At 41.9% G+C, this 16,840-nt stretch overlaps 1 protein-coding gene and 1 pseudogene across 2 annotated transcripts; one reads left to right on the plus strand and one right to left on the minus strand.

The window, feature by feature from the left end:
* Positions 1 to 1,307: 1,307 nt before the first annotated feature.
* Positions 1,308 to 7,275, minus strand: LOC311067810 (acetylcholinesterase-like; annotated as a pseudogene). Its single transcript, XR_014609558.1, has 4 exons — positions 7,243 to 7,275; positions 4,311 to 5,829; positions 2,557 to 2,718; positions 1,308 to 1,692 (listed from the first exon to the last, which is right to left on the minus strand). The product of XR_014609558.1 is annotated as an acetylcholinesterase-like (transcript).
* A 1,524-nt stretch (positions 7,276 to 8,799) lies between these two features.
* LOC311082209 (junctional adhesion molecule-like) lies at positions 8,800 to 15,438 on the plus strand (the record flags this gene model as incomplete). The annotated part of the gene is made up of 6 exons (XM_084112943.1): positions 8,800 to 8,839; positions 8,933 to 9,277; positions 9,363 to 9,713; positions 14,616 to 14,720; positions 14,921 to 15,016; positions 15,181 to 15,438. 6 exons carry the CDS (start codon positions 8,800 to 8,802, stop codon positions 15,315 to 15,317), a joined length of 1,074 nt encoding a protein of 357 aa, XP_083969069.1. The 3' UTR covers positions 15,318 to 15,438.
* Positions 15,439 to 16,840: the final 1,402 nt, after the last annotated feature.

The raw sequence follows: 16,840 nt of genomic DNA on the forward strand, positions 1-16,840 counted from the left end.
TTAAATGGAATGAGAAAAGAGGTCTTTTCAAGAGTTCTTAACCTTGGGGATGAAAATATATATATATGAATCGCAAAGTGGCCTGTGATTAATAAACTTAAATAGGTGATTGCATTAAATGTGAATGCTGCACGTTTCAAAGTCAAAACCCAATGCTGTTGTGTGTTCTACAGGCTCGCTTTCAGATTTATATTGATCAATATTTTAATTTTTCATTTAATAAAAATATTATAATAATTTGTTATCTGATAACAAAACAAGGAACAAGCCTCAAGCAAATCATGAAAAATATTCCACATTAAACACAATTATTGAATGAATAGTTTAAAAATATGGAACTCAAAGTTTATTTTCTTGGCCATAAAGGAGGTAAATCTCACAAAAACATGTCCATGTGAACATGTCCTATTACTATTGAGGTTATTTTGTCATTGTCATTTTTTAAACGATGATACTCATTAGATTGTAATTACTATATAAACTAGTAGTACAACAAATATTACCATGATGTTCAATTACTTTAAACAATTACAACAATTACATTTGAAGTCGAAGTGCTTAATCGTCCTTAAAATAATGTCACAATGGAATAAACAACCTGAATGGTTCTAAAAAGAGTTTCTGCTTACAAAGAAAAATGTTTGATTTTGTTTTGAGTAGTTAGAAATTCTTGTATGATAGCCTCAGCATGCACAATCTTATTGGTTAACTCTGTGATACTCCCCTCATATTCTTACCCAAGTACCTTGATAAGATACAGATTGAGTTACAAAAAATAGCATTTCTCAACCACATACTGTAAGGCCTCGAGGAGGAATCAGAAAGGCACTGAGCTGTGAAGATTATAGTGTTAGATAAAACTGCATATCAGAACAAAGTCAACAATCACAGAGACTGTGCTGGTGAAAGTATTGAATGACATATTTTTGGCACTGGATAATGGTGAAAATGCTCTTCTGATTTTACTCGACCTCAGCATGGCATTCGATATAGTGGATCTTGATATATTGATTGACCGTCTGGAACACTGGGTTGGTCTTAAGGGAAATGTGCTTGAGTGGTTCAAATCATATCTCTCTGGTATGTCTTGCTCTGTCAGCACAGGGGAAGGAGGTTCATCCAGATCGCTTCTTCTTTGGGGGGCAGGGGGGACCTCAAGGTTTGATTCTTGCACCAATATTATTCTATCTTTACATGTTGCCTTTAGGATCCATCTTCTATATATGAAATGATCAATGCAGAGCAGAGAAGAACACCAGATCTGGGGACCAAGAATGACACACACACAGAAGTGTAGTTCATTCAATAGTCAGCTTTATTGTGCTCGTGCCATAGATTATATAGCAAGTGTAGGGCATAGGCTGAAACCAACAAATGGAACAAAAAGTCAATATAGAAAAGAAAGGAGACAAATAATCCATAGAGAGACAAACAACTCCATTCATGATTATACCATATGCAATGTTGCTTCTTATGGATAATAAACAGCACATCTCTTATGAGCGTATGACTAAACAGGGTGTAAAAGAAATGATTAGAAAGGAGATGCAAACATATTTATCCTACAGTATAAAGTATAGTATAAAGCTAAAGTTTTCCGAAGCAGGCAGAGGCATAGTCGATAAATTGATTCTTCCAGTCCAGCGTTTAAAGTCTGCGGTTGAACTGAGACTTCCACTTCATCATTACTCACTACAGCAGAGAGAGAGAGAGAGAGAGAGAGAGAGAGAGAGAGAGAGAGAGAGAGAGAGAGAGAGAGAGAGAATGAATATATATATCATACTGATAATGAGAAGTCATTTAGACCAGACAAACATTCAGCAGTCATGATTTGAGTTTGATTTGAGTTTGTGCAGCGGTGCATGTGTGTGTGTGTGTGTTTGTTAGTTTGGTTATATACAGCACCTTACAGGCTACCACTGTAGTTCCAAAGTGCTGTACATTACAATAAAAAGCAACAAAAACAATAAGACAAAACATAAAAACATCCATGTACTAATGTACTCAAATTTTAAGCGATCCTTAAAAACATTAAAGCTACACTGTGTAGGATTTTCTCCCATCTAGCGGTGAAACTGTATATGACTACCAACTGAATATTACTTGTTTAGCCCCTCCCATTCCGAGGGCGTTTTAACTCCTACAGTGGCCGTATTATTTCAAATCTGCCGGCAGTCGTGAATAATCTCCCCCTCGCATTCGTCTCGGTGCCACTGAGTGTAAAAACGTGAAAGGTGAATCTTGAAATTCCTTGAATTTTTTAATAAACTCCATAAACATTCCATGAGGTGCTTTTAAAAGATATATCAGAATATTATCTTAAACTGTATTGGTAGCCAACCTAAAAAAGATAACAAATGAGTAACATGCTCTGTTTTCCCAGCATTCGTTAACAACCTTGAAGCATATTTTGTACCAGCTGCAGGTGGGCAACACGTTTGACAGGTCCCAACATAAAGTGCACTACAATAATCTAGACAGGGAAAAATATAAGCGTGGACAACTTTTTCCAGGTCGTTTTCCAGGTCGCAGATGTTCTTATTCGGTGACTCTCACCTGTTACTGCAATACTGCAGTTTTGGCAGGAGACTGTCCCAGAACTTGCACTGCTGGGCTCTAAGCATCCGGAGTGTTTGCGACAGGCCGGTGTTAAGCGTGACGTACTCCTGATGTTCCAGCATGAATGGCGGCCATTCTGCTCCCTCGACACTTGGATCCCTGAAACATCAAGCCAGGAAATCAACCGAAAGACCAGGTTATGTATGGTACCGAGTAACATCAATACATTTCTAATCCAAAACAACTGAAGCCAAAAAAGAAAGAAAAATAATTCAATGCAATTACTCAATGACGTTTACGCACTCTTGTAAAGAACGCCTTGTAGTCTTTTACAACCAGAGGCTTTGAATCTTAATGCACAATCCCAGCAAAGCAAAGTCTTCAAAACAAGACATTTAACAAATTGCCTGATACTTTTCATAACCGAATCTGCCCATTTCAGGAAAAGATTAACTTCAGCGTGTCCCATTGTGATCTTGTTTACTGATCATGTTCATTGATATATTGGCATAGTGTCATTCCCCTCCAGCTTGAAGAGTGTATGAAGTGTTAATTGAAAGAAACTTAACTTGTTCACAGCCACAATAAAGGCTGTTTTTGCCTCTCCATAATTTATGCCAAACAAATGAGGATGCAAATCAACACTGGCCTGCCAGCAACACCAAGATCTGTTTAGTTTTTTTACACATCAACTGAAAAAAAAATGTGTGAGCAGATAAAACCTAGACAGCAACATAGTGTCAGCCCAGATCCGGCCCACATCAGGTATGGGTGAAAGCCAGATGTACCAGATGTGACCCGGATCTGGGCCGACACTATGTTGCTGTCTGGGAAGCTTTTATAGATTAAACTTCTCCAAATCTGCACTGGTTTCTACTTTTCTGAGAGATAAATATGAACAATTCCCTAACCGTTTATAGTAAATATATAAAAATATTTTGTCTTAAAATTTTCAAGAAATTACAAGAAATTGTCTTGTAAACACAAATTTGAGTATGATATTCTCAGAATTAAAATAATAGTTTGGTCAAGAATGACAATTTACAACATTCTTTTTTTCTGTTCTGTGGAAAACAAAAAGGCAGAATTATGAGTGAAAGAGAAAAGATCATGTTAGATGCTTCAAAAAGGACGAATAGAACAGCCTCCACATTTTGTACACCACAAGACATATGATGCTACAAGTCACATGAGAGTTTTTATGTTAAACAGAGTAAAGACTAAATGTATGTTGTTATTCACTGACAATGTTCTAGGTAACTTTCAAGCCTAATTGATATAGGCATGCAATAGCCAATGATGTTTGACATTATTGAGGTCTTGGCGTGTTGTGTTGGTACAGTATGAGAGAACAAATGAGATTTGACAGCTGCTACAGTGGCAAAACAGCTTCCTTTTATCTTCCACACTATCAGAAAATGTGTACTACTGTACAATTGTCACACGGATAGAACCCTTAAAGGGACATTTTTTGTACCGTATTTAACTCGAAAAGGTACATACATACATTATGTGCCATATTTTAGGGGTAAGTAAGGCACAAACTTGTCCAATTAAGGGCACTGCTCTCATGACATTGTACCCCTAAAAGGAACAATTTTCCCACTTTTTTTTCTGACAGTGCATGGAGGAAAGAAAGGCATACGTGTTTGGAGTGATGTGAGAGTGAGTAAATAAAGACAGATTTAACACTGTGAATTAGGATAGAATACAAGCTCATGCAGTAGATTGTGTGTCAGATTTACACTCACCCACTTCGAGCAAAGTTGCTCCAATGCTCCATTATCCTCTTGCTCATGGCCTCCTCCTCCTTGGAGAATCCTAAAGTCTGGTTCAGAGGAATCCCAAAAACAAATGGGATCTCATCCCCATGCAGTACACCCATCCATTGAGGCCAGGGGTTGAAGCTGGAGCGATGGTTAAAGAGGAACAATCGGGCACTGCCACCATTCTCAACATACCTACGGGCAAAATCCAGCATGGGGCATGAAAAATAGTGGTCGCCCACCAACCAGCCTAGGGCATCTCTGTTTTTTGGCTGGCTCTGCTCATCTGTCCAATCAGTATACTGGAAAGCAGCCGCCTCTCTGGCCATGTCACCTGAACCAGGAAGGGCCAAGGATACACCTGTGAGGAACTGGTCTCGATTGATAAGACTCTGGTTATAGATGCCAAATCCAGGTGCACCATATACAAGGAAATATGTCCCTTCATCTTTGTTCAATCCCAAAAGAACTTCTGTCTTCAGAAAACGTCCTGACTGGATTAAGACACTAGGCATGTCTACGAGAAATTCTCCGTCCACTGTTGGTGGAAAGGGCACACTTATAATCATGGGCTCAGAAATGACATTGAATTGAAGGCTGACAATCTTCTCAGGTTCAACTGCTCTTAAGCAAGCCTCCGTTTCATCAACAGATGGTCCAAGTGGGCAGTTCAGAAGCTGAGCCAGAGTCAAAGAATGGTTCCAGGCCTGATCTGGCTTCACGGCCGCCCACACGGCATTGGGACTGCCACTCTGGAGAATTGCGCGGGTGAACAGGCCATGGCTGCCCTGAGAAAGCAAATGGTGTCCCACAGAGCCAGCACCTGCACTCACACCAAACAAGGTTACGGAGGATGGATCGCCCCCAAAAGCAGCAATGTTTTTTGACACCCAGTTTAGAGCCAGGCGCTGGTCAAATAGACCAGCATTACCTTTAATGCTCTCACTTTCAGGTAGAGATAGGAAACCCAGTGCTCCTACCCTATAGTTCATAGACACCACCACTACTTGTTGCGAGTGGCTGAGGACACGGCCATCGTACACATCCAGGGAGGCAGTACCTGTGGAAAAGCCTCCACCATAGATCCACACCATAACTGGGACTAAGAGTTTGGTTCGGTTCTGAGATTCGATTGAGGGAGTCCAGACATTGAGGTACAGACAGTCTTCACTAATTTTGGTGTTGGGATTCCACATCTCAGCTCCAATGAATCCTGGGTACAATGAATCCGGAGTACTGGGTGGCATCTCGTATCCCATTCCACACTTCAGCGGGCTCTGGTCGTTTGAATCGAAGCAGGTCCAATGGGGGCTTGGCGTAAGGGATCCCAAGGAAGGCCCCCACGTGCCCTAAACCTCTTGGCACAGGAAGCCTCAGTCCTCTGACCTGGCCTTTGTCAGTGGAGATGATCAGTTCATCTTGCACCGCTGCCGGTTGGAAGAACAAAAAAGCCAGAATTGGCAAAGTAGATGTGAGGTGAATTCCCATCATGGTGTCTTCAAGGCTGATAAATAAAATCATAAGGAGATCAAAATGAGTTTTAGCCATCAAAACAAGTCTTGTTCTGTTTGTGGTTTCAGAGACTCCAGACCATATAAAAATATATATTAAGAAAACAACAACACCACCACCATGCATAAAGCAGAAGCATTAGTTTGAATTCATGAGTTTCCCAAATATTATAAGAACAGATTATAAACAAATTGATAACATGCCTACACTGTTTAAATAAAATAACAATAAAAACAATTAAAATGAATAAATAAATGATTTTTACATAAGATTCCAAAGAGACCTCAAACACCAGTCGCACCAAATGCCAGTCACATATTTAAAAAGCACATATCTAGCACATCTCCCCTGTTGCACACGTATTATAGTGATATTACATGGCTGGAGCCAGCGGAGACAGTCAGACAGATATTAATGACACCTCTCATACAGTTACTGCAGATGGAGAGTCAAGCTCAGACAATCAGAGTTTTTTTATGAGACACCCAACTTCAACTCAGCTCCAAGTGCCGACCAAGAAGAATGAGCGTCTACGTTACCGAGAAGAACTACTTTCCTTAAGTAGAAACTGCACCATACAGAGCAGCTTCAGGATTGGCACGTTGGGACTGCTGTTGATGATGTGGAAAATTCATTTGTAAAAGTGTTTGTTTCCTTAAAATAGTCTTTGCAGTGGTGAGAATCATATACTTCCACCTCTGATCAAAAGTCACAGTAAAGACTTAAATATTTAATAATATAAATCTAAAAAATGCTGTTCCTTATAAACAAAGAATCCTGTAAATCCACAAAAAACATTAAACAGCACAATGTTTTCAATACTGATAATCATTCATGTTTCTCGAGGTTGCCAGATAGGCTGCAGGATCCAGCAGGAACGTAGGCTGCTACGTAGCTGTGGTAACTAGAGCAGAGCTGGCAACCCCGATGCCGAAACACTACTGACTTTGTGATTGGTAGAAAGGTGGAGGGTGGAGCATCAGGCCAAAACACAACATGACAACATCAACATCAGTTGAGGGCTGCAACTTCACTTTTTAAATGACAATATCCTGGCCGGACTACTGTTGTCAGTGATATAAGTATTTGAAATGAACATGATTTCTTAATGTCTAGTGACATATCAGGGCCATTTTATGATTAATTGAAATACATTTCTTACATACAGCTCCTTTAAGTCTGAAGAAATAGCCTTCATCGGAAAAAAAGTGTTTTCTTAGTAAAAAAAAACAACTTTAAAATATATTACAAATAAAACTTACATTCTGACAACCAAGAATCTCTCTGTTCTGGAAATAATTCAATATAACTAACATCTACACAGTGTACCATGAAACAGAAACTTAAATTCATCAGTTTGAATAACAGTGAAATAACAAATAAATGAACATGTAAAAAGTCAAACCTGTGGAAATCTGCGTCCCAAACAGCAAACTGAGTTTTTCTGCTGGATATTGCATAATAAGTGTACTCATGTTACATAAGATGCATGTCAGCCAATCAGAAGGGGTCTGTGTGTTCCGAGGTCAAATCCCACAAATCCAATGACCCCAGTGGAGGGAGAAATGACTTCCAGCACTTAATCTGTGTGTCATCAATGTTCTCTGCATAACTTTTTTTTTTAATCTGAGAAAGTCATACATCATTGTCATTTGGACTGTTATTCAAACTCAGGGGATTTCTCTATGTATCATCTAATGCCATTTTTATTGAGTCAGAAAGTTAGTGATTCTTAATATTTAAAGAACATTCAAAGAATGTTTTCTGCCAACATTACGAGATCAATCATCAAATACACTGATAAAAATTATTCTGTTGTGAAGTAAATACTTCAGAAAAAAAATAACAATTCAATGAAAAAATAAATTGTATATTAGTGCTCAATTCAACTTGTAGAAATTAAAGTGTTCAGATTTTTGTCAGCAACAATAATAACCATGCAATGGAAGTCAAATATTAAAATAAATTAAACTTTAGAACATGAAATGTCTTAAGAACTGTTATCAACTTGTTTAGCTTCTGTAGGATACTCTTCACATGGAGTTTAGGACATGCATTTTCAAAAGCATGCATTAAGCAAATTGTAATGCAAAAAAAAATAAAAAAATAAAAAAATAAACCTTCATGACAAAAAATAAGCAGCCCTTGCTACTCCAGTATGCTACTGTCCCTTAGTCCAAAGTTTTGAACCTGATCTTAAAAAAATAATATTGCTGCATTACAAGCCCAGCATTTTATCATAAATACATGTATGGCATTTAACTTTCTTAATGCACATGTTCCTATTTTAGACTGTCCCACATTAGTCAAAACATGCTGTCCCACTTTTGAAACAACCTTTTCTAAAGTGGGACGACAAAGATTGCTTTAAATAGAAAATATTCTTAACACATTTTAACAATATTATTGCAGCATTTGATGTACAAATACATACATTGTACAAAGAACATTGTTTTATTGAACGGATTTAAATTTTAATGTTAAGAGATAACTGCACTGAAGTTTAGGAGTCCCCAGGGCCATTTGAAGGAATTTAGGGGCCCCAAGCAAAAAAGGACATGGAAAAATTAAAAATTAAATAAAAAAAAACTAAATTTGAAACCTGGATATACAGAAACAACAAGAGGAACTTCACTGTGTCTGTTAAACACGCATTCATTCATATTACCATTTCTTTGTGTGTGTGTGTGTGTGTGTGTGTGTGTGTGTGTGTGTGTGTGTGTGTGTGTGTGTGTGTGTGTGATGTTAGTTGTTATTGTTCAACAGAAACCGATAAAGAGCCAACCGAAAGTGACGCTTGTCCTTGAATCTGGCGCGCTTAATTTAAGAAAGCGAAAGTAAGCTAAAAGCGAAAGCAGAAGTTTAGACGTGGCCTCGTGTGAAAGACTGCGGACAAAAACTCGTATGGTCATGATACAGATATTATGTTTTATAGCTCTTTTTTGTGTTTGTAAAATACATTATGTTTATTGTCATAGCAATACTCCTGGTATCCGCTGATGGTATGTATGATCACTTTACATTGATACGCGAAAATAGCTTTCGAGTTTTTCTTTCTCATTTATTGAAGCTATCAGTTCATCTATTATTTCTAGGCTTCACTGTGCACGGTCCCTCTGGTCCTCTGGTTGCTCCTCTGGGATCTTCAGTGGTTCTGCCCTGTTATGTTGATGAACCTTTACTAATGGAGGATCTGGAGGTGGAATGGAGAAGAACAGAATCAGAGACTTTAGTTCATCTGTTTCTAGATGGTGAGAGTCGAGCAGAGGTCCAGCTGCAGGATTATCATGATAGAGCTCATTTCCTTACTGATCAGATTCAACATGGAAACTTCTCCCTCCGTCTGGATGATCTGACAGCTGAAGATGAGGGAAATTACACGTGTAAAGTTTACAGTCAGCATGAGTCTGATGACACTGTGGTTCATATAAAAGCTGTTGGTGAGTGAGAGACACTTGAATTGTGGAGAAAATTTCAATCAAATGGCATTTTATGTATTTTATGTTTAAACCATTATTCTTTCAGAGAGTCTGCTGGTATCAGGATCGAGTCGCTCCACATCTGCATATGTGGGTGAGGATGTCATTCTGAACTGCTCTGTAGACTCTCACATCAAACCTGAACACATTGAGGAGGTTTCATGGAAAAGAACAGATGAAGATATTCCAGTTCTGCTCTATCAAAACAATGAAGCTTTACCAGATTCATCAGATGAACAATACACAGACAGAGTTGAGTTCTTCACTGCTGAAATCCCCAAAGGAAACTTCTCTCTCAGACTGAAGAGTGTCAGAACTGAGGATAAAGGAGTTTACATGTGTGAAGTGTTTGCTGGAGTACTTTCAGCCAGGGCAACTGTAGAGCTGGAGCAACTGGGTGAGTCGACAAAACATGGCAAATAAATAATGCAGTCTGTTAACACCAACCTTCTTCAAAGGCTATGGTAAACACTGTGGTATTTTAGCTATATTTACACTTTTAGCGAAAAGTATTTACATTTTTGTACACTTGGTGTCAGATTTAATTTAACAGCTAAATTAGCATGAGATCGCAATGCCATAAAAGCGTCATTAAACTGTAAAACCTAACAGTTATATTTACTAAATAAAAAAAGTTCTGTACTCAAATATTACAGAATGTTATGTGGACACAATGACTGAAACAGAACTCAAACTGAATGAGTTATAGAACATTTCTAGATCCCAGCAAGATAATTGGATTTTCTCTGTCTACTGTAACCATGTGTTTATAAAACACTTCTGTTATAGCACAAAAGTCAAGACAAAATAAGATCAGGTGTTTATGGTTAAGTTTTGATGATGACAATCATCATTTAGTGACCTGATTCACAGATCTCATTCAGTGTCTAATCTCTGATAAAATCGGCAACATCGTGAGAACATTTTCATCTATGGGATTACTGAGACTCACACAGACATCAAGAATCAGCATACGAATCTCAACAATGGTGACCATTAAAGAAGGATTCATGCTGCAATTGCATTCTGGGTACTAGCATAATACAAAACTTATCCGTGGCTCCCAGCATGCATTGCGGCATGAATCAATTTTGAATGGTCACCATTGTTGAGATTCATATGCTGATTCTTGATGTCTGTGTGAGTCAATTTGCTACCATCGATTTTTAAAATCTGATTGTCACAGAAATGGATCTTACAGGTCTCCTAAATGTTATGAGTTAGCTTAACTTATTGGATTTGATTTGACTTGTGTGTGATATTGTGAGCTAGCAGTAACTGCAAGTGCTCTGAGTTCTTTTAAAGTTTGAAATTGCACTGGTTTTACTCAATATAGTGAAGTTTTATATAAAGTATTTGAATCCAGTGTAAAGTTTAGCCCCCGGCTAAGGTCAGGTCAGGTTATACCTGCCACTGGTAACCATGTAACCCAGTGCCACCTGCCTCATGCAGAGAAGGTAAACTCTGTCAAAAACCTCCGCTGTCTTGCGGCCACATCTCTTTTTGGGAAAAGACTTCAGGAGTAAACCTTGAGGAAAAATCTGGAGCTGGAGTCCCATAGGCAGCGTGTGGTTGTACGCAATCTCACTTTGGCAACTCCTGCGACGGTGCTGGTCCCGAACTGTATCGGCTCTGCCGCTCCGTTGGATCAACCAGTGCCGTGGAGAAGGGGGGACCTGCTACTTGGGCAACAGCCGGTCTTCCATATTACCTTGCCCTGGCTTGTGCCCTGGAGAGGACACTCCAGCTTCGCTTTACAGTGTCGAAACAACACGGGAAGCAGCAGTTTACCGGTTATAAGCTACAATGCTTGATTGGCGTAGAGTGTGGCGCCAGGGGTTGCTTCCGACGGTGGGAGAGATCTTTGTATCTCATTGGACAGCTACCGCCCGCCTTAAGCTGGGCAGTCCCCAGCCAGTAAGGTGCTGTCCCGCCACGGTCTGCCTTCCTCATTGGGTGCATGGGGATAAGGAAATCCGACAAGCAGACCGCAATTTCTGCACCAAGCAAAAATAAAAGAAAAAGAAACAAGAAGATACCAGTTCTTAATCTGGGATGCTGGAACGTCCGCACCATGACAACTGGACTTGACAACCTCCTGAACATCAGGGACGCAAGAAAGACAGCGATCATTAACAACGAGCTACTGAGACTGAAGGTAGATATAGCCGCTCTGCAAGAAACACGCCTGGCGGAATCAGGATCTTTGAGGGAGAAGGATTATACCTTCTTTTGGCAAGGCAAAAGTGCTGAGGAACGCAGAGAGCACGGAGTAGGGTTTGCAGTGAGGAACACCTTGCTGAAGATGATCGAACCATGTGACAAGGGGTCAGAACGCCTGCTGACTCTCCGCCTTTATACATCTGAGGGACCAGTTACACTCATCAGCGCCTATGCCCCAACCTTGACCTCTACACCTGAGGCAAAAGATGAGTTCTACACCAACCTGAATGACGCCATCAAGAACATCCATAGCAGCGAACACCTCGTCCTCCTTGGCGACTTCAACGCCAGAGTAGGTGCAGACCATAATTCTTGGCCTTCTTGCTTGGGTTCCTTTGGAGTTGGCAAGATTAACGAAAACGGACAGCGGCTGTTGGAGCTTTGCTCTTATCACGGCCTCTGCGTGACCAACTCCTATTTCCAGACGAAGCCACAACACAGAGTGTCATGGCGCCACCCTCGATCCAAGCATTGGCACCAGCTCGACATGGTCATCGTCAGACGTACAAGCCTCAAGCATGTGCTTCTCGCCCGCTCATACCATAGTGCTGACTGCGACTCTGATCACTCACTGGTATGCTGCAAGATCAAGCTGCTACCAAAGAAACTCCACCGTTCCAAACAAGCCGGGAAGCCACGCATTGACACGACTAAGATGCAACATCCAGAGAAGCTTGAGGAATTCACAAAGTCTCTTGAAGATGCTCTGTCTGCAGGCTACCCATGTAACACCGCATCTACATCATGGAACCACCTGCGTGAGGCAATTCAGAAATCAGCTCTTGCTACCTATGGGAGAAAGCCCTTCAAGAACTGCGACTGGTTTGATGCCAAGTCTGCGGAGTTGACCCCTGTTATTGAAGCAAAGCGTGCTGCCTTTGCTGAATATAAACGCTCACCAGGTGGAAAAAACCTTCAAGCACTTAGATCAGCCAGGAGCAAAGTACAGCAGACAGCAAGAAGATGTGCCAACGAGTACTGGCAGGAGCTCAGTCATAACATACAGAATGCAGCAGTAACAGGTAACGTCAGGGGCATGTACGAGGGCATCAAGAAAGCTCTCGGACCAACCCAGAGCAAAACTGCACCCCTGAAAACCAGCTGCGGAAAGGTGATCACCGACAAAACCAAGCAGATAGAGAGATGGGTGGAACACTATTCAGAGCTCTACTCCAGAGAGAACATTGTTGTCAGCTCAGCACTGGATGTCATCGATCCTCTGCCCATCATGGAGGAGTTAGATGCTGAACCAACATTGGCAGAACTCAGCAAGGCCATCAACAGCTTAGCCTGTGGCAAAGCTCCTGGGAATGATGGCATCCCTCCAGACCTGATCAGGCACTGCAAGACCACACTTTTGCAGCCTCTATTTAACATCTTTTGTCAATGTTGGAGTGAAGGCGGTGTTCCACAAGACATGAGAGACGCCAAAATCATCACCCTGTACAAAAACAAAGGTGACAGGAGTGATTGCAACAACTACAGAGGCATCTCCCTCTTGTGCATCGTGGGCAAACTGTATGCAAGAGTGCTGTTAGTGCGTCTTCAACAGCTGGCAGAACGTGTATATCCCGAGTCCCAATGTGGCTTTCGAGTAGAACGTTCTACAATGGACATGATCTTCTCCCTTCGCCAACTACAGGAGAAGTGTAGGGAACAGAAGAAGCCCCTTTACGTCGCCTTCATAGACCTAACCAAGGCCTTCGACCTAGTAAGCCGGGATGGGCTCTTCAACATCCTCCTGAAGATCGGATGCCCCCCGAAGCTTCACAGCATGATCAGATCTTTTCACGACGGTATGAAGGCAACCATCCAGTACGATGGCAGCATGTCTGAACCATTTGACATCAAAAGCGGTGTGAAGCAAGGTTGTGTCCTTGCGCCAACCCTCTTCGGAATTTTCTTCTCCCTTCTTCTAAAACATGCTTTTGGGAATTCAACCGAAGGGGTGTACATGCATACAAGATCAGACGGCAGACTCTATAACATCGCAAGACTCAGAGCAAAAACAAAGGTGCGTGAGATCATCATTAGAGACATGCTCTTTGCCGATGACGCAGCAGTCAGCTCTCACACTGAACAAGATCTACAGTGTCTGATGGACAGATTCTCCCAGGCCTGCAAAGACTTCGGTCTAACCATCAACCTGAAGAAGACCAACGTGCTGGGCCAAGATGTGGACACATTACCTGTCATCACCATCGACAATTACGAACTTGAAGTAGTCCAACAGTTCACCTATCTGGGTTCCACCATCAGTGACAACCTGTCCTTAGATGCCGAAATCAACAAACGCATCGGCAAGGCCACAACCACCCTAGGACGACTGACCACTCGCGTCTGGGAAAATCCCAAGCTGACCACCCAAACCAAGATGGCAGTGTACAAAGCCTGCATAGTCAGCACCCTCCTGTATGGGAGTGAATCCTGGACAACATATGCCAAGCAAGAGCAGAAGCTAAACTGTTACCACATGCGATGTCTACGCCGCATCCTTGGCATCAGCTGGAACGACAAAGTGCCCAACACCCAGGTTCTTGTCCGTGCCGGCCTCCCCACCATGTACACGCTGCTCAGACAACGCAGACTGCGCTGGCTTGGCCACGTGCGCCGTATGGAAGATGGGCTGATCCCCAAGGACATCCTCTATGGTGAACTCGCATACAGCAAAAGACCCCAAGGTCGCCCCCAGTTGAGATATAAAGATGTCTGTAAGCGCGATATGAAAGCACTGGACATCAATACAGAGATCTGGGAGGACATTGCAGCTAACCGCAGCAGCTGGTGCTGGCTGCTCAAGAAACAGCTAAATACAGGTGAGGAGAAGATCCTGAAGCTAGCAGAGGAGAGGAGAACCAGTCGGAAGAGACGCGCACATGGACATCCACCCTCGACCAACTACATCTGCACTTTGTGCAGCAGAGACTGTCACTCCCGCATTGGTCTCACCAGCCACCGACGATGCTGTTTTAGCCGTAACACTACAAACTCTTAGGGTGCAAATATCCATGGTCGACAAACGACCGAAGGAGGCCTCACAGTTGTAAATGTTATGACGGATGTCTGTGTTTCACAGGTTTCTCTTCTTGGCACATAACTGTGTTGTGTTTCTGTTTTGTTGCTGGATTTGGAGCAGTACTTCTGCTCTGCTGTCTGATCTACTGCAGATCAAAAAACACAGGTGTGTTTGGAAGGAAAACCTTTTTATTTCTTGCGATTAACTGTATTGATCTTGTATTAATATTAATCTGAATTATTATTCATATTAGTTTTATTAATCTTGTATTAATAAAACTGTATTAATTAACTGCATTAATCTTGGGATTAACTGTCACAGTGTTTTGCTCATTTAACTGTGATTATTCTGCATCTTCTCTCCAGTCAACAGCAGAACAATCTGGAATCTTCAGCTTTCTCTGGTCTTTTTTCCAAATGTCTGTATGTTCTTCGCCTTCATCCTCTGGGGTCTCACTGAAGGTAAGTTTAGGAGTATACAGTATAGCACTATAAAGCATGTGGCAGATTTTATTAGTCTTTTTTGTAATTTTGTACAAAATTACAACATTTTTTTTGTGATGGGACTTAAATTGTTTTATTTGATCAATATTGTTTAATACCTGTCAATTAATATTCTGTTCCAGGATTTCTCCATGAGACCATCCCTTGCTCTGCTCTGTATATTCTGAGACCTGTTATGTTGATTTGGGCTTTGTCTTATTTAAAGTATCTCAAAGGTATGTTAGAATTTAAAGTTCTTTATTATTATTATTTTTGTTAAGGGGATCAGTAAATGCAAATTGATGGCAACAAAAAAACATAGCATGACAATTGTCACAGCCACGCCAGGCTCCACCCTCACACTATCAAAGCGCACTCCCTCTCCTGAGTACTGATCACACACCTGCACATCACACACCTGCACATCATTTGTACTATAATCACCCCCGGCATTTAAGCCTCACTGTCACTCACAGTCTTTGTCCGGTATCGTTTGCATCAAGACGCTAATGCTGTGCTTACCATTAGGACTGCTAATCTACTTACCAGTTTCCTTGTGTTATCTCCGAGTCTTCTTCGTTGCTCCTCGTCTCCAGTTTATTCTCCTGAGTCTCTGCTATTTCAGTGTATCTTCATCCGATCTCCATCTGCAAGAATACGAACTGTATCATTCAAGTTTAATTGTCTGGATCTTTACTCACCCACGTTCCTTCACCTGCACTGCCGATCTCTCACCTGGTTGTTCAAATAAACATTCCATTACCTGCATCCTTGTGTCTGTTCCTTCTGTCTTGTAACAGAATACCGGACCACAAAGTAAAGAAAAAACTAAGGAAAACCGACGAACACCAGCATGAGCACCCCGGATCCCTTCCAGGACCTCGTCAGGCACTACCTTCCGTTCCACTAGCACCGTCCACAGCGACACTGTCGTCACGACTTCACCACCAGTGCTTGCCAGTCCCATGGCCTGACCGACACCCTTCTCAGGATCGGTGGAGGATTGCAATGGGATCATCCAACAATGCTCACTGGTCTTGGAGATGCAACCACACCTGTATCCGAATTACCTTGCTAAGGTTGCGTTCGTAATATCACAGTTGAATAGCAAAGCGCTGCGCTGGGCCGAATCACTCTGGTCCCAGAAGAGTTCCATAATCCAATCTCTCTCCAGTTTCTTCCCTCACTTCAGGGAAGTTTTCGGGACGCCCACCTGGGATTCATCGATTGGAGAGCAACTGTACCAGTTAAGGCAAGGTTCATTGTCTGTGAGTGAATATGCCCTGCAAATCCGTACACTAGCTGCCGCTAGCGGATGGAATGAACAAGCCCTGCTCACCACATATCGTCAGGGTCTGAACCCTCGCGTGCGATTGCATCTTGCTGCCTACGAGGATTCCATCGGGCTAGAACGCTTCATCCAACTCTCCACCCGCTTCGCCACTCGTATGCAGTCATGTCTCGAGGAGCACCAGGACCCGCTACTCTCTCTTCCATCCCTCCGTCGACCTGAGTCCATCAGCCCTCCAGAACCTGCCTATGAACCCATCCAGATAGATGGCGCATGGTTGACTCGCGCTGAACGACATAGACGGCTGACCCAGAGTCTGTGTCTATATTGTGGTTCCTCTGCGCACTTCATCCCTAAATGTCCCATTCGTCCTCCTCGTTCCATGGTGAATGCTATATTTCCCACGTTTGATAACTTGAAACCACTCTCTACTATTGTGAATTTAACTGCTGCCGATGTTACTATTCCAGTCATCGCCCTTCTCGACTCATGGTCAGCAGGCAACTTCATCT

This window comes from Abramis brama, assembly GCF_963993115.1.
Source record: "Abramis brama genome assembly, chromosome: 1".
Taxonomy (NCBI): Eukaryota; Metazoa; Chordata; class Actinopteri; order Cypriniformes; family Leuciscidae; genus Abramis; species Abramis brama.